The 27,480-nt window shown below is 26.5% G+C and overlaps 2 protein-coding genes across 4 annotated transcripts; both read left to right on the top strand.

Annotated features, from left to right (window-relative positions):
* The first annotated feature begins 1,960 nt into the window (after positions 1-1,960).
* On the top strand, positions 1,961-19,834 carry LOC114119609 (cation-independent mannose-6-phosphate receptor). 3 transcript variants are annotated; one of them, XR_007603123.1, is made up of 25 exons: positions 1,978-2,574; positions 2,984-3,115; positions 3,737-3,906; positions 6,418-6,527; positions 7,726-7,868; positions 8,423-8,682; positions 8,748-8,920; positions 9,272-9,428; positions 9,512-9,625; positions 9,850-9,998; positions 10,056-10,421; positions 11,312-11,592; positions 11,674-11,809; positions 11,998-12,208; positions 12,694-12,950; positions 13,532-13,678; positions 15,277-15,435; positions 15,535-15,723; positions 16,985-17,132; positions 17,215-17,294; positions 17,806-18,106; positions 18,166-18,246; positions 18,849-18,996; positions 19,403-19,500; positions 19,614-19,631. XR_007603123.1 is itself a non-coding variant. In XM_050197189.1 (24 exons), the coding sequence occupies exons 1-24, from the start codon at positions 2,561-2,563 to the stop codon at positions 19,653-19,655; spliced, it is 3,918 nt and encodes a 1,305-aa protein (XP_050053146.1). In that variant the 5' UTR covers positions 1,984-2,560; the 3' UTR covers positions 19,656-19,834. The 3 variants fall into 3 exon arrangements, 2 of the variants coding, with proteins under 2 accessions (XP_050053147.1, XP_050053146.1); XM_050197189.1 differs by lacking the exon at positions 18,849-18,996 and having other exon boundaries at positions 1,984-2,574; positions 19,614-19,834; XM_050197190.1 differs by lacking the exons at positions 18,166-18,246; positions 18,849-18,996; positions 19,403-19,500; positions 19,614-19,631 and having other exon boundaries at positions 1,961-2,574; positions 17,215-17,346; positions 17,806-17,936.
* Positions 19,835-21,821: 1,987 nt separating this feature from the next.
* On the top strand, positions 21,822-27,425 carry LOC114119620 (33 kDa inner dynein arm light chain, axonemal-like). The gene is made up of 6 exons (XM_027981234.2): positions 21,822-21,969; positions 22,048-22,192; positions 23,166-23,445; positions 23,653-23,798; positions 24,460-24,657; positions 27,298-27,425. The coding sequence occupies exons 2-6, from the start codon at positions 22,082-22,084 to the stop codon at positions 27,334-27,336; spliced, it is 774 nt and encodes a 257-aa protein (XP_027837035.1). The 5' UTR covers positions 21,822-21,969; positions 22,048-22,081; the 3' UTR covers positions 27,337-27,425.
* The last annotated feature ends 55 nt before the right edge of the window (positions 27,426-27,480 follow it).

Genomic DNA, 27,480 nt, shown 5'->3' on the forward strand with positions numbered 1-27,480 from the left:
ATGTCGGCTCGTCAAATAATAAGCTGTTAAATTATATATTATTAATAAATGATTATAATATATTAATTTATATACTAATAAATAATAATAATTGTTTTGATGTATTTTATTGCGTTGGAAAATTTAAAATTGCGTCTTAACTATTTGGCTTTACATAGGACATAGCTAAGAGATATTTAACTAAATATCCAGTGTTTAGATATAAGAAAAGCAAACTTTGTAAACACAATTCATAATAATTCATATATAATTTTGTTATATTCTGTACTTCTGTGCTCATATAAAGACAGTACTATACAGTAGACCTAATAATAGACAAGTAATAACATTGATTTTATAATATTATAAAAAAAAATTAAAATATATACTTACTAAAATAAGTAATAATACTCACATGTCCATGTAAATATGTAAATATGTAATCATATATTATAATGGTGGTAACTCGTAGGTATAGGTAAAACGAACCTATTTTCATGTCAAATTTTTGAAAAAGGTAGGTATATCAAATTTACATACCTACTATAGCATTCAAGCAATACTAAAATTAAAGAATAAAGATAGCTTTACACAGTAAAGATTGTAAATACCTAATTAATATTGATAAAAATATATATATATTTATAAAATTACTAAAATTCAAGTAAAACCTTTATTAAATAGGTATCATTAAATAGGTAATAGCGTTTACCTTTTATAGACTTCATGGAAAAGAATCTAAAATTAAATACCTACTATTTAGGTACCCTACCTACTACCTACTTACCAAAATTTTACTACCAATACCACATACAGATATACTTTCACCCATTCACACTTTTAAAATGTAGACTGTATTTTACATTTTTAGATTATTACAATTATTTATAATTTGCTAAACATAAGCCATAATATTACATGACTGTATAATTGAATGCAATCATATTATAACCTTGACATTATTTAATTTTTGTTAAAATTTTATTTAAAAAATTAGTTCGTAACTTCATCTATAATCTATGAAATATGAACAGTATATAAATTATAATTAGCAAATTTCTAATAATTTACTATTTAGTCTATATAGGCATTCGTGAGTTGTGCAGTGTACCTATAAACGACTAATTTTTTTAAAATATTGTATAGTTGATATCGATTATTAACCATATAATAGTTAAAATCAATCGGCATTGGTAAAATGGTAACAATGTAGACTGGAGAAGAGCCATTGTGTTACGGTGATACCAAGTGGCATGCCCAGCAATTTTCAATGGGTAGAGGATATACCTATGTTTTAACTGAGGTATAAGTAATAGGTAACTAATAAAATATAATAATACAATAATTATGGCGATCCAATGATAAAAATAGCTTATAAATGTGTGCATATTATACTGAGTATATCAAAAGTAATGACTTTATAACAGCTCTAATATAATAAAAAATTTGTTTTCTAAAAGTCTGCAAAAAAAAAAAGTCAATGTGGGGGGATACAACTCCTATCTGCCTCCACTGCCTAAATACGCCACTGGTAAAATCATAGTACAGTACAGGTCACGGAATGCTCATATTTTATTGATTGATAAACATTTTAAAGTTTTCCGAGCACTTATATTGGTCAGTCAGTTAATCCCTTTCCTTACTATTTTACTATTAGTTAATTGTTAATTGTTGCCAGTTTATTAATGCAGCCTGTAATAACTAATATTGTTATTACTTACAATTATAGTTAACGCTGCAGTACATGATAATATAAACAACATCGTACGATCGCAAGAATTCAGTTTTGGACACGATTAGAGATAACAAAATAAAACTATAATTTAATAAAATTATTTTAAATCGTGGTTTTGTATCAAGTCCTCGCAATACGTCATGCACCTACTCAATATCCATAGGCCGGGGTTATAAGAAGCGTATTTCGCCACTTTTTTGTCATCAGTGTAATATAGCCTATCCTAATTTAAAACAATGTAAAATAAGGAGTTGGCGTTTTTATTATTTCGGCGTTCGCCTACCAAAACGCAAGCCGACAGGCGTTTTTCGCCGCGAATGAAAACGTGGCGTATATCTGTCGTGTATAGTTGCTCTGATATAAACCAATATATTATTTTTAATCCGATGGAAAATACCGTGTATGAGCCTGGTCATATTATCAATAATACGCCATTAAAAGGTCGATTATCGATTCGTAATATTGTGTATGTCACGCGCCTATCGAAAGATTTGACAGTCAATACTCAATAGTCATTTCGATGTTATGAATATTACGATCACTCTAGACACAGGACATACCAATCATAGCATGTTGTTTATACCGTGGCACCGTGCTGTTTACAAGTCTGGAGACACACGAGTGGCAGTCTGTGCGACTGTTGACTAAGCACTAATCAGTTTGGCACTCGACAGACAACAGTGAACATCGTCAATTTTATTGTATAAGAAGTACATTGGACAATGCGTTTTTGTTATTTTATCGTTAAAATAAAATTTTAATTATTTATTTATTTTTTAAGTCGTGTGGTTTGCTTGTTTAACGTTATCGCTTTTAAGAAAATAAATATATATAATTATATGATCAATGGTTGTACTAAGGTAAGTACTGTTTATTACCTTATGTCCTTATATGTAAATATACATATTATACATTGAATATCGATCACACTGAATACTGATCACGACAGTTTTCATAAATCTATTATAATATGATTAAACATATTCTCTCTCGGACAGTGTTATGGGAATCACCAATCGCTGTGCAGCGGATAAAGAAAAGGACTGTATGCGGATCTGTATGAAAGGAAATTTCGATTAAAATTCGAAAAATCCCAACTGCATACTTCAATAATAATATATTTAAAATTGTTGTATGTTATATACCTTCAATACCCAGAGCCCCAGAAGCCCTATTCCCTCCTAAATATGCCACTGCCAAATGTTAATACCTATTTTTTTATTAATAACGATTAATATTGTTTTTTCTTATTTTTATTTGTTTTTTTAGTATGGTGTTGTATAAATTGTTACTAATAATTGCTGCTTATGCCGCAGTTGCAGTACATTGTGAAGATTGTGTTTCGAGATGTGTTTTCAATCTAAGACACAAAGAAAAACATCTTCAATTTGATTTGTCTAGGTTTTTATCTAATTATTTTTATTCTTGAACCCAAGTTAATAACATAAATCTTGGCATAAATCTAGCTTACCGCCCACATACATTTTTCAATTTTTTTCGAAAATCTTTTAGTTCAGAGTTTTGAAGTTGAACGATAGTGCAAAAAAAATTTGACGGAAAATGGAAATTATTAGTTTTTAAGTTATAGGCGTCATAGCCTTACGAAGTTCATGATTTTTGGTGTTATACGTATGCGTAGGTATAACGCTCTATTTTGTTGCGCTTATATAACAAATTTAATAATTTAATAAAATTGCAAAAAAAAAGGTGTTAGTAAAAAAAAGTTCCGAATGCACGGTAATATATAGAGAATTGTATACGAATTTTTAAAATACCAAAAATTGTAAACTTCGTCAGGCTAAAAACTTAAAAACTAATGATTTCCACCAATTTATTTTTGCACCATCGTTCAAAACTCGTTGAAAATTGGATACATGGGTTTCCGAAAAAAAAAATTGAAAAAATTGTGTGGTTACTAAACTAGATTTGTTCCTTAGAGATAAAATGTGTTTACCGGAAATATCTTGTTCCGGCTGTATCCGTATGTCATGTACTAATTACAATATTTTTTTTTTTTTGAAGTTTTAAGGGACTTAATAAAGTTAATTTCACCAATTCTAATGATATGTACTTAAATATACAGTTATGTTGTGAAAACAATAAACGTACATTGATTTGCGATGGAATTAAGACCAAAATATGTTTAAACAAAAAATATTCCACAGAATCAGATATTGGATCCAAAATTAAAGGTAGGTACCTATTTAGATTAATTTTTACTCATTGATGATGTGAGGGCGGGGTTACAACTACCAGAGGATTATCCAACTTCTTAATAATTAAATTTTAAAAGCAATTTTAGTATTATAATATTTTATTTATTTTAAATTGAATTAATTAATCATTTGTACACACAAGGTTAATGTGGCATTTTTAGAGTTGCACAGAACATATTTTTTCTTATAAACAGTATATAACTATAAACTATAAACACAGTAAACTTTTAGGTACTATAAACGATAATCTTATAAATGATAGTAATAACATATTATTATATGTTTATTGTGTTATTACATTGCCTTTGTCTAATTAGCAGTCGAGCGGTAATTTGTAATTGATACGAATAGACCGAACCAAGACGAAAGATAAGACATTGCACATTCGCGCGGACTCAGTATTATCGGTAAACGGTGATCATATTTTGTACATTTTGACATATTAACGAAGTGATGCCAGATAATGTGAAAAAATAACTAGTTAACTTGTTAAAGTATAAATGATGTACATTACTTACGCGTTTTAGTTATTACTTATTTCATAAATTACCTAGGTACAGTAACGTATATACCAGTAGTGGTTCTTATAACCTTTTATAGATCACGGACCCCTGATGAAATATTTTTAGATACTGTGGACCCCCTTGGCCCTTACCAATTTTTATCGAATACCTTTTTTTTTTTACATCTCATATTAACATAACCAAAATTATAATGAATAGTTTATACTATAATTATATAAGTAGGTAGACATAACAAAACATATTAATTAAACATTTATAATTATATCTTATTATGACGTATTACGGCTGCCATGGGGGGGGGCTGCGGACCATAGGCGAGGAACCATTGGTAATACTATATAGAAATTAATTTCGGGGGGGGGGGGAGGCGCGGGGGAGTTAGGTTAAACAGCCATTACCAGTACTACCAAAGAACAAACTACCTAAGTATTTACTATTTTATCAGTGACGGCTCATATGCTTTGAAAGTGGGAGGGCGATATAAAATTGCTTGTTTATGGAAAGTATCGAACACAAATAATATTAATAATACCTAGTTATTTAATTAAATTCATTTAATACATATAAATTATTATATATATTTAGTTATTATGTTGCGACCGTACAAAGTAAATTACTAAATTATAAATACACACAAGTTCGGAATCCGTGCACATATCGGGCGATCGCCCCGGGGCAGCAGTATTATTATTGTGTTCCCCCTTCTTAGTTTTTGTACCACGATCATAGTTATGACGAGCGACTTTTAACATCGCCCGAGCTCACGGCAAGCTGCCAAGCATCGCATTCGCTGCTCGCGGGTTCCGCAAAATTGTTATTGGTTATCGATTTTCAGAAGCTACATACGCTAGTCTTGAATGATTTATTTTTAAACTCCTATTAGCTGATAATGTTTTCATAACATAATATTATATTAGTGCAAATATAGGAAACACAATTTTTATTTTTGACTATGTTATACTACAATATAAATTTGAAATTTGATATTTAACTTTTAAATTAGTTATAAATGATAATTTTAGGATAGGAGATCACCCCATCACCCAATCTACGAGCTCCACAGCTCCACTGTATTTTATAAACTAGCAGAATTGCTGACAAACTGTAATATACCTACTATTATACTAACATAATTTATTCAGTAGTATATTTACAGGGGGAGATGAGGGAGATATATCTCTCCCCTTGACCTTTTTTGATAAATAAATAAATGATAATAATTATTAAGTCCAACCTCTTGGGTAACTAGACTTGTCTAGTTAACCAAGAACCATCTTCAACACCTTGACATGTGAAATGGGGCGAGTCCCAAAAAAGTAGCATGTTGCTTAGAAGGTAAAAAGATGTAAAACTTTATTATTGAATAATAAATAATATTACCTATATTATTAAATAATTAACTAAAAAAAAAAAATACAGGAAAATGTCCGTATCGAAAATTTTATGTGGGGGAAATGTCCGGGGCGAAATTGTCAGTGATTCTTTATTTAGGTATACTATATTATATTATAATATATATCTCGATGTTTGCATTTGTTATTTATATTGTTGACATGATAATAAAGGTAGATTCATATTATTGCATTTCCTATGATTTTATCGATGGACTATAAATAAAACGAATATTCCTATAAAATATTGAAATTCATCAAACGTATAATTATAATTTTAATTTAACTTTACGATTTATTTACTATTTTAGTTATATTGGTACAATAGTACTTATAATATATTTATATATTATCAATGATTTATGTTTAATATACCTATTAGTAAGTATTAAAATATATTGTAACTAATGCTATAATTTATATAACTAAGTAGTAAGTACCTAAACGTATACTGACATAGGTACAGTTGCATTTTATGAAACTGTTTAATATATTTATAATATAGATAACTAAAATCTGATTATCAAAATATGTTTATTATAAGACGTATAAGAGTGAGTTTTTCTTTTTAGAAGTGAAATTAGATGTTAAAGATCAACTTATTTTGTCTTTGGAAGGAAATACTATTTGTGAAAAAAATCAAAAATACTCTACAGATCTAACATTTGTTTGCAATAAAAATGTAAGTTTCAAGATTTAAATAAGTAGGTATAATATTTTATACTAATAGAACAAATAAGGTAAAATATTACCTACTAATTTATGTGTATTTTAATATTTTTAATTGTTTTATACATACACTAGCTGATCTTTTGCACTATGTTGCCCGTTAAAAATTCCAATTCTATTATATCATTCAAACTTTGTTTGATTTGTTATTTAATATTCGGTTTTACGATGTTCTAAACTTAGACATTTTCATTGACCATTTTGAATCTTATAAAACTTGTGCAAGCACCACTTTAAAATGTGAATTTTGTAAAATGCTTTCTTAATGTAGGTACACTAAATTTGTGGTATGAATGTACTGTGTAAATTTCAAGCCTCGATCTATCATTGTTTCATTGTTCAGGCTCCACGTTTTTCAGTCAGTGAGTTAGTTAGGTTATATTATAGCCCTTAAGCTTGGAGTTGCCCATGAGACTCTCTTATGATTATGCAGTATATTATTAGGTAGGCAATTCACCTGTGGTAGATTACAGACCCTGCGAGATGTATACGTAAATTTATAATTTCTAACCCTTAAGTTTCAAAGTTATATCAACATTTTTATTACTGTGATGGATAAGATAGAATAATGTGCCATCTCATGATTTTTTTTATAATTGGTTTAACAACCTGACTTATTTTATTTATTTTTAAACTTATTTTTACCAATTTCAACCCTTAAAAATCAAAATTTTGAAAAATTCTTTCTTAGTGGGTGTCTACATCACAACAAAACTACTGTCTAAATTTCATACTCATAGCTTCATTGGTAATGGCTCTGCGTTAATTATTCTTGAAGTACATTTTCCTTTATTCATATAGATAATTTACTTATCAAAAATCAAAATTCATAAGTTATATTATTAGATATATCTATAATTTTGTAAGCACAATACTAAATAATAATATAATTTAAAAATACTAACTGTACTATAGGATTAGACATTAGTACATCATTATATAAATGATACTTTATTACTAAATAAGTTTATTGACAAAAAAATTATAAATATCTCATGAAATGAATAATTAACCATAGGTACATGGTAAGATAATATAATTTATAAGTATTTATTTATTTAATTGAAGCTATTAAAAAGCATAATTTATACTATTGTAAATTTAAGTAATTGTAAAATGTTTTTTCATTTGATATTCTAATTTAATTTTAGATGATTGGAAATAAAGCAGATTATAAGCTAAATGTAAATCAATGCAAGTATATTATAGAATTGACTTCGGCAGTTGGTTGCCCAATAGATGATTTGGATATACGAAATGTTTGCAATATTTCAATACCTCATATTAATTATAAGTAAGTATTTTATTTTAAACATTAATTTAAAACTTTTTATTAGGTACTCGAGTAAATGATTTAATTGTGTTTTTTTAAATTTTTGAATGAGTATTATAATTGGTTCCAGTGGCACTGAAATCAATTTTTATAGGTGGGGCAAAGTACAAAGATTTATACCCACCCCACCTAGACTTATGACTATTTCCCCTTCAACAGAGTAAAATTAATGTAAAACTTAATTTTTGATATTTGAGTATACTCAATATATATAGGTTATTTTTATAAATCATATATTCACAATCATATCTTACACATGACCATTGACCACCCTAACAACTTACCCACGACCATTCACCCACTATCAAAGATAGGGCAGTTGCATATGTATACTGTTAAGAATAATCCATATTTTATATTGGTAGTAAGTATATTGAAATATAGAGAATTAGTTTTGCCAATATTAATTAAAATATTATTTGTGGTTCTACATTTTTTACAGCAATTTAATTAAAAAAAAAAAATCATTTTATTTTAATACAAGCTAATATATTATATTATATTTATTTTTTAAGATTTAATTTGAATCCTTTACGTCGTTTAACCAATAACTATTTGGTTGAAAACCAAAATCGTCGATTTGAGCTCAACATCTGTGGCCGTCTAACTGACCACAATAAATGCGGTGGTAATATCACTACAATATGTGATATAACTGATATCACAAATCCTAAAGTGTATGCTGTAGGAAAATATGCAAACGATGAACTTCTGTATGATAAAAATAGTAAAAGCTTAAAATTGATCCAACATGAAAAAGCTACTAAAAAAAAAAGTTAGTATAGCAAAAAAATGTTTATTCAATTTAAAATTTTTAATATAAACTATTTGATAAAATAGAAGGTAGAAGAATTGAATTCATTTTTAAGTGTGATGAAAATATAGCACCTGAAAATATTAAACCAACATTTTTAAATGAAGAAAATTACCAAGATAAAAATACGTTTCCTAATATTGCATATTTTGAAGTTGCTACATCTGTTGTTTGTATACCAAGAATGATATCATGTGAAGTGAGCATTTTTTAAATTTTAAATTATGTTTCTAAAATATTTTTTTTACTGTGTACCTATTAAATTTTACCTTTTATATATTTTTAAATTATTATTTTGTGTTTTCCATTTTACTTCAGTTAGATTAGTTAGAATACAATCCAAACACAATTTAAATGAATAATTTTATGATTTTCCACTTTTTGATGGCTGTTGTTAAACTAATAGATTTAATGAGAATGGTATTTGTTTTTGTGTTGACATAAAAAATATATCTAGAATTAAGAAAGAAAATCATTAAATTTGTAAATTAATTTGATTGTATTGAGTATAATTGAAAAAAATAACTTATTTTTACTATTCCTTTTATAGGTAATTACTGATTATATGGTTCGTTTCAATTTAAAACCTTTACACAAGCGAGTAGATAATTGGAAAATTATTAACGAAAACAATGGTGGAATTTTTTACTTAAATATTTGTGGTTATTTAAATGAATATGATAGACAAATGCCATCTTCATGTACAGGTTACCTATGCATTATAAATTATGTATAAAAATATTTTTATAAAATAAATGTGCTATAAATATTAAAAAAAAATCTTTATTAGTTGGTGGTAAAACTTCGGCTTGTTATGTGGATAGTTCAGGTAAAGGAATTTCCATTGGGTCAACACAAATTGGTCCTTACTATGACAAAAATTCAATAATATTAAATTACAAAGGTAAAATAATAAATAAATTTAATAAGTGTTTTTAAAAGATATGATATTATGCAATTAAAAGTAAGATTGTTATTAAAAAATACCATTTTATTAAAAAATACTAAAATGTGGTGTTGATTTAAACTAAAAATCACAACAGTTTTATTTGCATCTACATTTTATTTTCAATTTTCACTATGAATGATGATCCTGTGTTATATCATGTTTATTTAAAATGTTGGTAGATGGAGATAATTGTAGCAATTCTTTGAAGTGGTCAACAGTTATCAATTTAACTTGTTCTAGTGAGTCAAAACTTATACACGAATCAACAAATTTTACTTTATGTATTCATGTATTTAATTGGAAAACTCCTAAAGCTTGTGAAATATTGGTAATATAAATTTAAAAATGTATACCTATGCTTTTAAACTTTTTTTTTATTATAAAGTTTGAGAGAAAAGATCAGTGTATGGTTTCACATCCATGGTATTCTCAAACTGTGTACAATATTAGCAATTTGAAAAATCAGACTTTTGAAAAGGAAATTGAAGATAACACATCATTTCGATTTAGTATTTGTGGTCCATTGCAAGAACCATGTAATGGTATTTTAGATTCAGCTGCTTGCTGGTCAATTGATGGAACTGAAATGAATATAGGACTGTTTACTGAACAAATAGTATTTGATAATGGTTCTATCTATATTTCCATGCATGGAGAAAAATGTGCTTACAATGGGCAGGGACCTAATAGCTACACTATTATTAGATTTGTGTGCGATTACTTAGATTCAAAATGGATCGATTACAAAACGGTTAGTATTGCTCAAAATTAAGATTTATTTATATCTTAAGTTATACAATTTACTTTTCCATTTATTTGCTGTACATACAATATATCTATAGAGTTCAAGCTTGGTACATTTTATTTAAAATAGTATAGAAGAATACTAGGTATAGTAAAACTCATTTATCTCTTCCAAAATATTAATCCAAGCCATGATTATATTCAAACAGGTGTATAGTCATTAGTCAGGATTTTTAAAGATCAGTGCTTTAATTTAGTATTTAAATACAATTTAGAGAGGGGGGGTTATTCACATATTTATAATAAAGTCGACGATGTCTCATTAGTGAATTATAAAATACATTTAGCTTGTGAATATTACTTTGAACAAAATACATAATATAGCACTTGAATAGTCCATTGGTTCTGGTAATTTTTGGTATTGAATTTTAAAATAATAATAGTATAATACATTTGAAGAATAGAACGATTCCGAGCAAAACTAAATGGTAAATTCCAGTATAAATTGGTCAAAATTGCTAAATTAATAACTTTGAACATTTCCTTTTATTTTTAATTTTTTTAAAGTATAGCATATTAGTGAATACATTGGGGAATTTGAATTTGAATTTTAAGTACAAATACCTACAAAATGTTTTTGAATATCATCTAATATTTAGAACCATTTGAAATTTAAAAGTGAAAATGTCTTTTAAACTATAACTTTTACTATTAAAAATAACAATCTTCTGCTGAAATTTTATAGGAAGTAAGTGTGACATAGTATAAAAAGTAGTTTTAATATTTATTATTTAGTTTGTAGAAGAATTTTATAAAGTAGGTATTATGAATGTATTAACTGATTTAAAGGGGTATTAGATTTTGTTTTTAAATAATACTTCACTTTTTGTTTTTTAGGATTTTTCTGAATGTACTTTTGAATTTACTATATATACAAAATATGCTTGTACACAACAGTTAAAAATTAACTGTACTGTTGGAGATCAATTGGGAAATATTTTTGATCTCAGTAAATTAACTAAATTTAATAGTAACTATGAAATTGTTACTAGCCAAAAGAAAACAATTATTTTAAATGTTTGTCATTCTGTTATTAATAATGATATTAATGGTGTAAATTGTCAATTCAATAGTGGAGTCTGTTTAGTTGACCATAGTAATTTATTATATTCTAACCGGTAAGAGTTATTTAATTCTATAATGTGTAGCAAATAAAAAAATATGTATCTATGTATATTATAATATAAATACTGTTTTAGATACAAAAATCTTGGTGATGTGAAGAATAGCCCTTATAAAATAAGAAATAAAATAATATTAGAAATGATCAATGGTTTTTATAATGGCCGCAAAGTTTCTTCAGTTATTGAATTTATGTGTTCAAATCGAAATAATGTAAGTATTTTAAATTTGAGTATAGTATATTAAATTCTAATCAAAACGATCAGTCTGAACAGGACATTTATTTTATATAATATCAAAGATTTAAATATTTGATGATATCTTTTTCATTTAATTTTGTTATTATTTATAAATCATTATTGTGACAATAATTCATTAGTTTCTATTTTTTTTTTATCTAGGGGCCATTGTTAACTATTGAAGAAAATTATAAGTATATATTCCAATGGTTTACACCATTGGTATGCCCCAATTCTCAACATATTAAAAAAAGAGAAATAATAAAAAATGATCATTCATTAAAACCAACTTACACAACAATTGAAATAGATGATATAAGCTACACCATATATATTTGTCCAAAAAATAATAATGAAATCAGTTGTAATTCAGGTAAAACTTGAAACATAATTAACGATATATACCATATTCATGGATGATTATTTTAAAGTGCCATACAGCTTGTTTTTATAAGAAAAACTTCAATTAAATTATAAATAAATAATTAAATATCAACAATTTAATACCTATTTAAAAAAAGAAAAGGAGGGATTCAAATTTGCTTGCAATAAATAGCTATCGAGTGGTTGATTTTTTCAACATTAGATTTGTAGTGGTGATGTAGAATTAAATAGAATGACGTGTGATGTTAGAAAGTAATTAAACTAAGTTGAAATAACAAATTAAAAAAATCAATACTTCCATTAAGTACTATTTAAATAAAATTTGAATTAATGTTGTATCTATGATCAGCTAATGTAGATAACCGTAAATGAGTTAATATAGGAGTGAAGTCATGAGGGGGGCTGCCAATGTTAAATATACAACTGATGTGTCTCAAAACTTTAAAATTTATAAATTATGATTATATTTTACAGAAATTAGTTTGAATAATGCATTTCCACATGGACGAATTATAATTTTGTTTGATAATAAACAAAAATATGTATATACTTTGCAAAATGACTTATATTTTGATCATAAAAGTAATATAACTTGTCATGAAAATAAAAATACAAAAGTTCAAATAAAGTTTATGTTTTATTGTGGGTATGAGTTACAATTACCGAAAGTTCAGAAGTATAATTGTACAACTACTGTTCTCAGTATTAATCCAGAAATATGTGATAAAAAAGTTTGTATATGATTTATTTAATAAAAATAAGCCAAAATGTATTAATTAATGTATAATTTAAAATATTACACAATAAATAACCACTAGGTAGTTGGTTAAATAAAACAACAAGCATTGCTGAAAAAGAAATGTTTGAGTTTAGGGATGATTAGTATAAAATGTTTAATATATTCATAAGCGCAACTTGGGTCAATTTTTTGAGGGGGGGCTAGAACAAATGCAATGCGTGTATATTTTGTTTATGAAATGTGCAACATGGATAATATCTGAAATAATAATATTTGAGAGGGCTATCCAAATATTTAGGGGGTCTAAGACCCCACAAGCCCCCACCTAATTGCCCCTATGAATATATTTCAATATTTATAAAATTGTAAGTATTAAGATGTTTACTGAACTCAACCATTTTATTTTTTCATTAAAATTAAAATAAACTAAATAATATATAGGAATATAGGATATAATGTATGTCTTATAAAATAAATATGATAGGCAAAGTTAATTTTTTAGTAAGATTGTACCTACCATACAAAATATAATAAAAACATTGGACTTACAAATGTTGTATTAATGTGTTATAGTTGGAATGTAATATAAGTTCGTATGATTTAACGCCAATTAAAGGAACTCATTTAATTAATGTTAATGAAAGAAAGTATTTTATTAACATATGTATACCTGGAGCAAAAGGTATAGGAGGAATAATGGAATTCAACAATACAAATTATGTAAGTAAAAATAAAAATCTAATAAGTAAACATTATATTTATCTGAATAAGAGTATAACTATAATTGAATTAAAGTAGATAGGAAGGGTTGGTATACAATTAACAAACATTTTAACAGTTTTGGTTTTGTTAATTTTTTTGTTGAAATTTTTCGGTTTCCATTTTAAGATGGTTAATAAGAGAATAATTAATGTTTCACTTACATGTGTTGTCTCCTTGTCTTCATCTTACAAACTTGTAATACTGTAATTTTGCATTTACTTAGAACTTACTTTGTGTTATCAGCGATTATAACATTTATAACCTGTATTACTAAACTTATAGGAACATTATTATTATTTTTAAATTTTGAGAAGAGTGTATTGATTTTATAGGGATGTGTATCTTTTTTACTTTTTAATTTTTAATTTTTGTGTCTAGCATCGCCTTTAAGGGCAGTAAAAATTAAAAATATTTCAATTTTCATCTCAAAGATGGTTTTTAGTAGCATGTTCTAATTTATCTAATTGGAACTGTATGAAAAACACTATATTTTAAAAAAAAAAACAGTAAAAAGAAAGTCTGTCAAACTGTACATTAGGTGTTATATGGGTCACTATTATGAGTGTGTTAAATTTGAATTCAATTTTATATTATTGTATCCAAAAAACGATTCTAATTGGAAATAGTCTGTCAGCCTATATCACTAAGTATATTTTATGATAAAATTATTAAAATTAATTATTTTACTATTAGTATTATAGTAGGTTAATAAAATTTATTCAAAAATTATATTATATCATATTATTAGTAGGTACCTATTTAAGTATTTAATTATTATATTAATGTATACCAATACCATATTGTATTAACTTTTATAACTCAAAAATTTATAACATCTTTCTGTAAATAATGTAAACCATAACAATAGATTCATAGTATAAATAAATAATGTTGTATTAAAATAAATAAAAAATATCATTGCATATAGTAAAATACATTATAATATATTTTACTTCAGTTTTAAGTTCTCATGAATAATGTTTTTAAATTACAACAAAATAATTAGCATTGTTATAAAATAATAACAAGTACATAGATGTAAAAATAAAAATTTTTCACTGAATTTTTAACTACAGAAAATCTTACTAATTTTCATTTCAAAATTCTATCTTTAAACATTTATGAAAAATATTGTAACTAAAGATTTTCGACATTTTTTAATTATGAAATGAGCTGTTGATTAGGAACCTTTTATTAAATTTTCAATCATTTTTACTCATTTATACATTTCTTATTTATATTTATGAAAATTTCAGCTGTCTATAATTAGCTCAAAAACAAACAAGATATTTTGAAAAATACTAAATATACATTCTTTTAAAATCAGTATCTTCATTGTTATACTATTAGAATTTAAAAATTATGATTTTGATTTGAGAAAAACAACTCTTAAAAACCCTAACCTTAATTTAATTATACTATGAAAATATAAAAACAAAATGTGGACACTTTACTGAAGAAAACTGTCAGTGTTTCTATCATTATTCGTTTTAAATTATTGTTAAATAAATTAGGTTATTGCTTTAATTAACTTACACATCATTTATATTTTTTAGAATATTGGTTATCAAGTAACACCAATAAAAAGTGATGTGATGGATATTATTGAAATACATTTTAAAAATGGTGATAGTTGTTTAGATTTAACATCAAGATTATCTAAAACAAAGTATTCGACTAAAATTACATTACTATGTGATATTACTGAAGTAGAAGTATAAAATCATATTAATTATACATTACTCATTGGTGAAATTTTACATTATTATTGATTATTATATGAATATTTTTTTTGTTTTTTTATGACTATAAAGGGAAAACCAATATTAAAGGATTCCAGAAGCAATTGCATAATACAATTTGAATGGAAAACTAGTCTTGTATGCAGCAGAAAATCGGTTGAATTTAATAGGGATACATGTGCAGCGACTATCAAAATATCTAGTCAAAATGTTATGTACAATACAACCATAAATTTGAATAATATTTTAACTATTAATAATGTAAGTTTAAATCTAATTTTTATAAGTAGAGGTTTTATTATAATACATTAAAAATTAAAAAAAAAAATACATTTGTAGTAGATTTTTATTTTGATTATACAATCATTACTTTTTATTAAACATTTTATGAAAAAAATTGGGTTTTGTAATCGTGTGATTCAATTTAAAAAGAAATTAAAATTAAAAAATTTGTCTATTGATATATAGTGAGAATTTTTCATTTTGCTAGAAATAAATCAATAATAATAATTTTTTTTAAATTTCTCAAAAATATAAAACAAACTATTAAAAAACTACATATTGTAAACTATTGTTTATTTAAATATTGTAATTACCATCTTGAAACAATAATTATATGACAAAATCAATTTTAAGTTATTTAATATTTTTATTCACAAAATAATAACAGTTCTTAATCAGTCTGATATTGTAGCTGGATTTACATCAATATCACATTTTTAGTTTTAATTTCATGAAACAATTTTCATAATTTTTTAATAATTGTCAGGCTAACTGAAGAACTTTTTTGATTAATATTTTTTATTTATTATTTTTAAATATCAAATAATGCCTCACTGATCATGACCATTCCCTATAACAAATTAACATGAGTTCACACTTAATCATAAACTAAATTATGTATATTATATACATATTATATAGATAATATTGATATAAAATTATATTGTATTATTATTATTAATTATTTAAAATAAAAATTACTTTTTTATAAATTCTTTGTCAAACTAAATATCTTGATTAAACTCTTATTGATATATATATTTTTGAAATAAAATATATTATAAAGAGAACGTCAGCACACTATTTGGTTTTGTTCTTGGATCTACACAATACCTACATATTAAATTCAAATTCGCTTTAGTATTTGAGTAACAAATTAATCTATCACTAAACTTAAAATTACGGACATTATTTTGTATGTATTAATTATACAATATGTATATTTTTATATTTTGTTTTTGTAAAACATTACAATTTAAAAATGCTCATATCTTGCAATTGAATTATACAAAAGTCAACGTTAAAACATAGATAATGCTCTTGGTTTTAAGTTTGTTGGTGGATCAATTTATGACTCGAATACTAAAGCTTATAACACCAACATAAGGTATCAAGATTTGCTATTAATGAATGTAAATTTGTCTGTGGTATACAATATACATGAGTCATAAAAAGAAAATAAATAGTGTATTACTTCCTTTAATAATTATACTTATTTGAATTAATATTTTGTTTTTAGTTAACTGATAATTTAACGAATTACCAAGTACACTTTTGCAATGGATCTGTCAGTTTAAATGGAACAATATTTTTTGGAAATATGAATCTTAAATATGATATATTTAAGAAACAGTTAGTTGCTAATTTTCAAAATACCAATTATAAACGTAATTTGAATTATCTTAAGATAACTAATTTATTCAATAAGTATGAAAATTGTAATATTTTAAAAATGTGTTTTTTTTTCAGATTTCAAAAAGGTGGACATTATTGTTACATGTTCCAAATCAACAGAAGACTTATCAAGATATAATTTCACAGTAACAGATGTTAGTTTACCATATTTAATAATCCATATCTTCTATAACTCTAATTTCAAATGTCAGTATAAACTTACTAAATAATAAATGCATATATACAGGGATATTTGGGGAATGCCGATAAAATAATTTTTTTTTTTTTTAAAGATATCAATATTAATAAATTTAAAAATAAGTTTTCAAAATCTGATTGAAAATAGATATTTAAGAAGACATACAAGGACTTAGAACTCAAAGAGGCTACTTGAATTTAATTCAATAAATATTTATTTTTAAAAAAAGTCACTTTAACAAATACCTCGTTTATACATAACAATCCTAAAATAATGTGCATTAAATGATTGATTTTATTAAATGCTTAAATGTTAAATTTCAGCTATAGAAGCTATGAACAATTAACAAAACAGTAATTATTAGTTAGGATTTTAAAATACCTTAAATGTATAAAATTTATTGTATTATTAATAATTCTATATTTCTATTTCAAATAAATGAAATTAAAAAATGAGTTTTTTTTTAGAATGGAGTGAAAATTGATACATATTCAAAAGGTATATGTTGTATGGATTTCAATGATCACACAAATAAAAAAATGTGTAATACATATCAATTAATTCCCATATCAACTAAAAATACTGTAGAAGATCAGCTATCTATGTATTTTGAAAATATTAAAACAACTGAAACTAGTTTAAAAATTAATTTAGAAACTACCAAAATAGAAGAATTAATCTTATTAACTACTGAACAAATTGATGAATCCATAACACTTATTGAAACAGAATTGAAACACATTGAACACACCTCACAACGGATCTATGGTAATATTAACATAAATAATTTGTATATGAAAATAATTGTTTAATAACAAATAATTTAGGTAAACATGAGATTTCTGATAATTTTATTGCTATATCAACTACGAAAAATGGAATTGTGTCTCAATCTTCATTTTATCTAGGTAAAATTTACTTTATAAACAAACTATTATTACTATTTTCAATACTTAATTAATAATTAAATATATAAATAGTTATAGTATTTAGGTATTTATTTTGTTTTGGGGATATTTAGTTTTTTTGGACTCACAAACTACTCTGGATATTTTAACTTAACCAATATAAACTACTTAACTTACATTTTTCTGCCAATATGTGTTATAAAATGTATCACCCCATCGCATACTCTTGTAGTTTTAATATTGACTATTGTTGTATAGTTTAGCTCATGACATATGATTTATCTTAAGAAATGAGAAAACTATATTTTATATCATAATGTTTTTGTATGTTGCTGGTTTTTGTTATTTTATTACACAAGGGCAAACACCCAAAACATTTCAAATTGAAAGATAGGTAGTGAGGTTCTGCTTATTGGTATAATAAAAAATATTGTGAAACTAAGTGAAATTTTCTGGAATTGTATTTAGCAGAATTTATGTGGAGCAAGGGCGCCCATAGGAAAATTCTCAAAAGGGGGGGGGGCAAAATTTTAATATATTAATCCATTTATAAATAGGAATAGCTATTTATGTATATACCTATATATAATTACATATTATAGGTACATCTGTGATCAATGATCATAAATAAAATCATATGATGGTGTACACATACACATATAGTATTCAGTGGTGGACGCAGGCAGGGGTTCAAACCCCCTCTCAACCCGAAATGAATGAGTGATTACTTTCAAACGTAGTTAAACTCATGTATGTACCTCAAAAAAATTCTAATTTTTTTAACCTCCCTCCAAATTTTTTCCTGCATCTGCCCCTGTTAGTATCTGTGGCAATACACAATCATTTTAAGAATTAATAATCCATACAATAAAAACGAAAAAGCATGTTGTTATTTTATAGTTGATAATTTGATTTGCCACAGTCATTAACTTAGTAAAAATGTCCTGAGTGGGTACACCTACTTAATTATAGGAAAAGTGTTAAAATTTAAAGTCATAATTTTGTGAAAGTAATATTTCCATGTTCTTTTATTCGTAAATATAAAAAAAAAAGTAAACTTCAACCAAATTTATTTACTTTCATATTTAAATACCTATAAGTAATAAATAATAATACATGTACTATTAGTCTTAATTTTCTTTTTGTTCTTTTTTAGAAATAGTATTAACTGTTTTAGTAATCATACTATTAACATGGATTTTCCGATGGAGATTATTGAAGGAAATTCTAAGACTGTATTACACTCTGCCTTTTGTAAGTTATTAAACTATTGAATACTAAATATAGTTGCAAATTGTGACCAATAAAACTTCTTAAGTAAAAATATTCCATAATTATTTTATTGGCTTTTATTATTAATGTTCTAGGTCAGACAAAGACGAAGAAGTTATAATCATAATTTAATGTAAATGTATAAGATTTAATTTTAAAATGTATTGTAATGTTTATAAAAGTTATGTATTGTTTACAAAAAATGTTTAAATTTTATTATTTATCTAATGAAGATTTTAAGATAAAGTCAGTAATTTATGATGTTATAAATTTTAATACCTAGTATATACCTAATAAATAATAGTTATTATAGTAATCTACTAACAATATTTATTTAATTATTATTAAATAACAAAATACCTATTAACTTTGTCATGTTACACACACACGACACACATAGATGTAGAAAGGGGAATTTTTTTTTTATCATGAACCAGTCAATATCTCGGTAAGCATTGGGTATTTTAAAATAATTCTCTTTTGCTGTTTTACGCTGTTGTTCGATCCCAATGCGATAGATAGTAGATACTCGTCGCAACACTTATTATTTACTAACGAGTAACGACTATTTTAAAACGAGATAATGTCATGATATCGTGTGTGGAGGTACCGACCGCCGTCGATAACCGACAGACTACAGTAATCAATTGATCGTCGAAAATACAGGCCACATATAGGTATTTGGCATTTGCCCTTAAACGCGCGGGCCTTCACTATATTATAATAAAGTAACAAGTAATCAGAAACGTGAGTTATTTCATTAATTTCATGCCGAACATCTGTGTTATAATTTTGATAATTTTAACTTCCCCCCTTAGATAAAACCTCGGATAAAACGTGACCAATTTTTGATTTTCAAATAGTAATACCTATTTTCGATAACGAAAATCTATAAACATATTGAAAAAATGACTTTAACGTTAACAGTATTTTATTTGAGTAATACGTTGTCGACTTATGATCGTTAAAATATTCGTTCAATTTGCTCCTACTGAACAATTTATCGAATTCAAAAGTAAAAACCAGAAGTCAAAGAAAAATGTTACGTTGATATAACGATACACATAATTTATTTTTATTATGAAGGAAATTTGTTAGGTATTCATTAAAATACATAAAATATAAAAATTATATCAATTTGGAAAAACCAATACTTTATAAATACCTATGAGGTATGTTTTATATTTAAGAAGAAGTGTAATAGTTCAAGTTTGTTGTTTAATAATTATTATAGGTATACACGTTTTTTTTTTTATTAAGGTAAGATAAGATGTTCCTAGCCTCGGCTACCTACATCTATTGATATTTACAATGGTACATTTTTAACTATTTGAATATGATTATTAATTTACATAGAAATTTAAATAGAATGACAGAATTTACTATCTGGTATATTATATGCATTAATGATCGTTAACATTAGTAATAGTTAGGTACGCCGTGTCGCCGTGACGCCGTGACGTAACTGTCCATAACTTAAGTAACAGTGAACTCAAATCATTTTACAAACGTAGGTACTATATAATACCTTAAGGGAATGTCACAGTATAATTTCGATCAATAAGAATATGAAATATCTCTGAATTTAATGTAAAAAACTACGAAATACTGTTTTTTTGAAAAAATCGCATTATGTACAATTCATGGTGAAGGAGTAAGGTTTAGTAGTTATATGTTAGTATTTTTGTACGTTGTACACATTAGTACTCATAGACCATAGTACCTATCAAACAATAGAAGATAAATTTAATTTGTATATAATATGTAGAAAATAACTAATTTGTATACCTATTGAATATTTTCAACCTAGACTGTCCGTCAAAATTGGAGTGTGTACTGTGTAATATCATTATATATTTATTTTTAATCATAAATTTAGTCAGATCAGATTATTAATAACTTGCCGCTAATATTGTGGCTATGTTATGTTTGGGGCGGTATTTTCTGCGAAATTCGTTGAGCGGATTTCGCAGCGAACATCATACTGTCCGGCTATACACAACGAATTTCGTCACGCGGTTTTATGGTTAGTGCGATTTTGAAAAAAATATAAAATAAAATAACGAAAATATAATAACAAATATCGCGGCGATTTAATTCGTAGCGAAATCGTTTAGCCAGCATGATTTAAACACATATGTTTTCGACGACAACGAAATTCGTCGTATACAGCCCCAGCCTTAGTCCTAAAGTTTACATTCTTAATTATGGTTTCTGTTGTTTCCATGCCATTTATGCAATTACTAATCAATACTAATGTTATTCTTTATAGTTTATACTAGTTTATATGAGATTGAATTATTTATAAACACAAGCTATATTTTTGTTTTTATGATACTTGCACAGTTTATACCTAATTTACCTGCTTATTTCTAACAAGTAAAATCAAACAAATTATTGCTGTTATATGAAATTAGAAATAAAATCTGCCTACCTACTAGTTTTTGGCAGGTAGGTTTTTAAAGAAAACTTTTCATATTATATCTATCTATAGTTAATTGTTCGGTGTCTTATTTCCCATGTATTTAGGTTATTGATATTTTGCTAGAAACTGGTATTAAAAATGAGTTCTAATGAAGGATTAATTCCGTCAGAAATAAATTTGGTGCAGTTCGATAATCCAAAATTGATGGCCACCAAATCTATGCTAACTTTGCCAACACGGACTAATCAGGTATTAACTAATATTTTTACTAATAATATATATTAAGTTTTGTTGACTGTAAATGTATAATGATATAAAGATATTAAGTAATTCTAACATATCTAATATTATACTTCGGAATCGTACTTAACCTACTTATATGATTTATTGATCTTTATCAGACTTTATGATTACCTAAATAGGTACAAAAATTACAAAATTTTGTAATAGGTATGAAATTACTTTGCAGTAATTAGTTATTACTAATGTATATTGCTATGTAAACTATGTATGAATATAAGAGATCTCAATAATAGGTATTCGCGACAATTGATAAGGACTATAGTTGATCAACCCGTCTATAATTCATTTTTCTCTCAATTTACAAACAATATAAACTTTTGGTCAAAGAAATTTGAACATGTATATTGTATACATATTATACCCATTATGGATGTACGTTACATGAACTGCGGAAAAAATTCCCTAGCTTAAATGTAAATTTATTGTGTGGGTAACTTCTCCAGTGCTGGCGATTGGTTTTTCGCTGCTCTGTGCCAATTACCTATAATATGTTGTCCTTGTATAATTTATATATTTTTATTTATAAACAACACCCCTCTTTAAAATTCCCAAAAACATTGCCACCCTTTGCACATGCCTTCCATCGGCACTGACTACTTCCGCTCCCGTCCTCAACACAATCTGTGAATCGTTGATTGACCATACTTTATTTTTATTGTTTTCTTATGTACCTATATATAGAACGTTTTCTATAATATTTTCTTCAGATTTAGCAATTCTAATTTTTAAAAGCTCGAATATTACGCAAATGGCAATTTATTTGAATTATTTTGTAAATCCTATAGAATTTTATAAAGCCGATTCTAGAAGATATTTATTACTAAAATTTGGAGAATATTTATCGTTATATATAAATATATATTTACATTTTGTAATCAGATAATCAAAAAAATAGAATAATTCCATTGTTCCATTATAGGAACAATATTCTGCAGTAAACAATGTTCGTTCAATGGACTGTGGAGACTATGCATTTGAAGCTAAACACCATAATTGTGTAGAAGTTTTGAGTAGTATATTATCACCAAGAGAATGGGAAATAGATGGTAAAATATTTTCTCAAAAAATATCTATTCAACCGGCTACTAACCGTGATGTGAAAGCTCTTATTGAGAAATTTGATACATATTTAAAAGAATATAACACCAAAGCGGTGGGACTTTGTCCGATCAAGCACGAAATATACATTCAATGTTTTAGTAAGTTTATGTAGTTTAACTTATTATATAATGTGGTTGTAAAGTTTTTTTTTATAAAAAAGTTATTGTTGCACAGTATAATGTTAGGTAGAATGCTCAAGTTATCAACAATTATTAGTTTTTAGTTAAGTATAGCATTTTATGAATTTATTTTATAATAGGTATTAGGTATATAACTCACTGTAACCCATATATCTTTATACATAGACGAAGTTATAAGACAAGTGACGTTAAACTGTACGGAACGGGGTTACATGTTAATCCGGATTCGCGATGAACTCCAGATAACCATCGATGGCTATAAAGAAGTGTACGAGAGCGCATTAGCTCACGGAATTCGAAAGTCATTACAGGCAAGTGTTATCTTCAGTATAGGTAGGTACGTAACCAAAACAAAATCATATCAATTTAGTTAAATTGTTAAATACCATACTATGAAAATTTAAAGTATCACAATTTATATGAATATTTACATAAAATATAGTAATACTTGTACAGTTGTACCTATCGCTATCAATGTTCCATGTTTTCATGAATAGTTTTTGAACTGGTATGACAAAATAATGATTGTAGCGCTTTATTCATAGTTAGGATATTATGTAATATTGTTCGAATTTGAACTCTAAATGCTTATAAATTTACTAGACAATATTGATATAAAAAAATAACTGAAAAATGCTTTTTTGGGGGAATATTAGAGATGCTTACCCTCGTGGATTCGTATCTGACCACAATGTATTTTATTTTATAGGAAAATTACATACAGCTCCATTATACGTGGTTGATTCTAAAGAATTTTTTGCATTAAGTTAATCGTTCAGCGTTGAAATTAGTCTGTGTGTGTCCCAACCTAACCAATATATTATATTCTGCTAACTGATTATGCTGATATTAATAATATAAGCTGGGTATTAATTTGTATCAACATTATTATTTTATTTTATAATTGAATTTTCAATTTTGGGAGTGCACTTTCTAAACAAATTATAGTTTCATTTTCATTTTTTGATTTAGCGGGAACATAAAAAGTCTGATTTATTGAAGAGTGCGAGCTATTTGAGGTCTGAAAATAAAATTTTAGAGGCTGAGCTGATGAAAATCACTATGATGACACAGCAAATTGATCGAGACGCGGCTGAAGAGCGTGACGCGATCATTAAACGTCAAAACGAAGAGTTAGACGGTTTGAAAAGAGCCAACCAACTGGTAAAAGTAAGTATATGTGTATAACCCGCCGACCAATTCATTTTAGCACTTGTAAATACGGAAATATAGCATAAATCGTTGATCGAAATTTTCAAATCATCGTTTTTTAGATTCTGAGCATAGCGATAAATGTATTGCGACCTAATACTGATGTAAACTTTTTTTTTACCTAAGTGAATGTACTCGATAAAATTCTTCGATTTTCAGTTTTAGAGTAGTTTTGGATAGGTACCTAATTGGATTTTGTTTGAAAAATAAAATTTTTATTTATAATGGGGAAAAATACAAAATGTAAGGTCAAGCTGTAATTTTTACGCTTAACCAATTTTCGACCAAAAAAAAGTCCTTTTCACGAAAACTGGCCCTTGACGTTAAGTGCGCCTGGTGGATGTTTTGACGCAGGGAATCTAAAACACGCGCGAAACAAAGCGCGGAAAATTTAAATTAATTACTCATTTGTAATTTAAATGCAATATTTCTTAATACAAATTATGAACAGCTTTGCTAATTTATTATCACAATTTTTATTTGTTTGCAAATACAATTAAAATTAATTAATTTACCTAACATTAAAAAATATATACATAATTATAATACAATATTTTACAAATTACAATTTTATAATACAATATTTTACCAATTACAATTTTCATTTAAATTTATGTCATCTTCATCTTCTGAATCGTCGGAATCTTCGTCTGGGTTAATGGTCATTATTATTGGCTCCAAAATTTCGTCACGTAAGCCTTCTTTTATAAAATCATCTTCTTGCAATTTTTCGCAATGACTTACATATTTCTTCCAACTATCCACGGTCACGGCATCCAACGCTTCGTTAACAAGTTTTTCAACATCTGCTATTTTAAATGAGATATTTTTTTTGGCGAAATCCTCTTTTACTTGTGCCCATATAAGTTCTATTGGGTTATATTGGCAATGGTAAGATGGGATACGCACGATTGTATGTCCCATTTCCAACGCGATCTGATCAAGCTCATATATTTTTTGTCTGGGTACCAATTGTTTGACCCTTTCACGTAATTCGCTCAATGTTTCGAGTGGTGAATATTCAACCCCTTTTTCAGACAGCCATTTTTGTAAATTTGCTTTACTTTCATTTGCCTTTGGATAATTTTCTGCTAGAACTGAATGGTACGGTGCATTGTCCATCACGATTACTGAAGGTTCTTCTAAATGTTGTAACATTTGTATAAACCACTCTTTAAAAATAGAATTCATTTGGGAGTGATAATCTACAGACGTACCACTTTGGCATCGAAAAACTAACTTTGATCCAGGTACAAATCCGAATGAACTGGATCTTGCGTGGCAAATAATCAATCTACTCCCTTTTCCTGTAGGTACTTTAAGGCTTTCTGAATTAAATTCATTCTGCCAAATGTACCCTTTGGTATGATTTTGATTAACCCACGTCTCGTCTAAATAGATGACGGGCCGAGTATCATTATTTTGGCGAAGGTTAACTATAGTACGCAAAAATTTAACTCGCATAGCTACAATGTCATTTCGCTCCATTAAGAACCGATGCCCGTCATTGCATTTTTTGTACTTAAAATTTAGATTTTTCAAAATGCGCCACATCGAAGTACTAGAACCCTTGTACTCGGTTTTTTTTTTATATTCAGCTAAAATATTTGATGTGGTAGGGTACTCACGTTTATCGTAAAAATCGTAAACGATTCTTCTCACAATATCCGCACCAAAACCATCAACTTCACTTGCAAATTTTATCCTTTTATATGTTTTTCGTGGGGAAGTAAACGATGGACAAGCAGTCTGTGATTCAGATGAAGATTTGTTTCCTTCCGCGGTGATACGTTTCACAGTTTTCTCACTTACACCACATGCTTCAGCAGTTTTTGCTTGTGTCTGTTTAAAAAAAGTAGCTATCTCCGGATTAGACGTATCTAATGATAATTTTTTAAAATATTTATACACATTGAAAATTGTCTGTTTCGTCTGTGAATGTGTATCACACCGTGAAGACATTTTTAAAAAAAAATTAAATTAATTGTCGATGGTATTTAAATAATAAAAAGTGCGCGGATAGGATATCACTGCGTATACGAAGTATGATCACAGACTAACGTGGTATTCTAGATCTAGAACAATATATTAGGTGTTCGACCGGCAGCAGGCTGTCATAGCAGGTGGTCGAACAACAGCTGTGTCGTAGAGCTACCGGACAATATTAAGAACCACTGGCTTTCATAAATACCGCCACTAGGCGCGCTAACGTCGAGGGCCAGTTTTCGTGAAAAGGACTGTAAATTGATTTCTTTATTTTGTTATAATTCAAAAACAAATTATCTCAAACTTGAAATTTTCATTAAGTTTATATAATTATTTTCTATGTATGGAATAATTTTCACTTTTTTAAATTATTTATAGATATGAGACATTTTCGTTTTTTTTTAAATGTTAATAAAAACATTTTTGATGGGTCAACACTTTTGAAAATTTAATATAAGGTTTATTATTATATCTGTATAAAATGAACATAATTCTTCTATACATATTTTAAGTTTCAAAATTATAAATTACAAATATTCTTATTTATTTATATTATAGTACCTACAATAACATTATGTTTATGTATTATAATGTATACCATTAATTATTTAGGTTCAATTAGAATCTATTGTAGCGCCGAAGAGTTTATAAAAAGAACATTTCAGCTGCAACAGTATCACAATATAATATGAATGTCTTCTAATCAGCAAGATGTATAATACTTATATGGTCGTATAAATACAGTTGTATATTTATCATTATATAATACATTTATTTGTAATGTATTGTTTAACA

The sequence above is a fragment of the Aphis gossypii genome, chromosome 1 (assembly GCF_020184175.1).
Source record: "Aphis gossypii isolate Hap1 chromosome 1, ASM2018417v2, whole genome shotgun sequence".
NCBI lineage: Eukaryota > Metazoa > Arthropoda > Insecta > Hemiptera > Aphididae > Aphis > Aphis gossypii.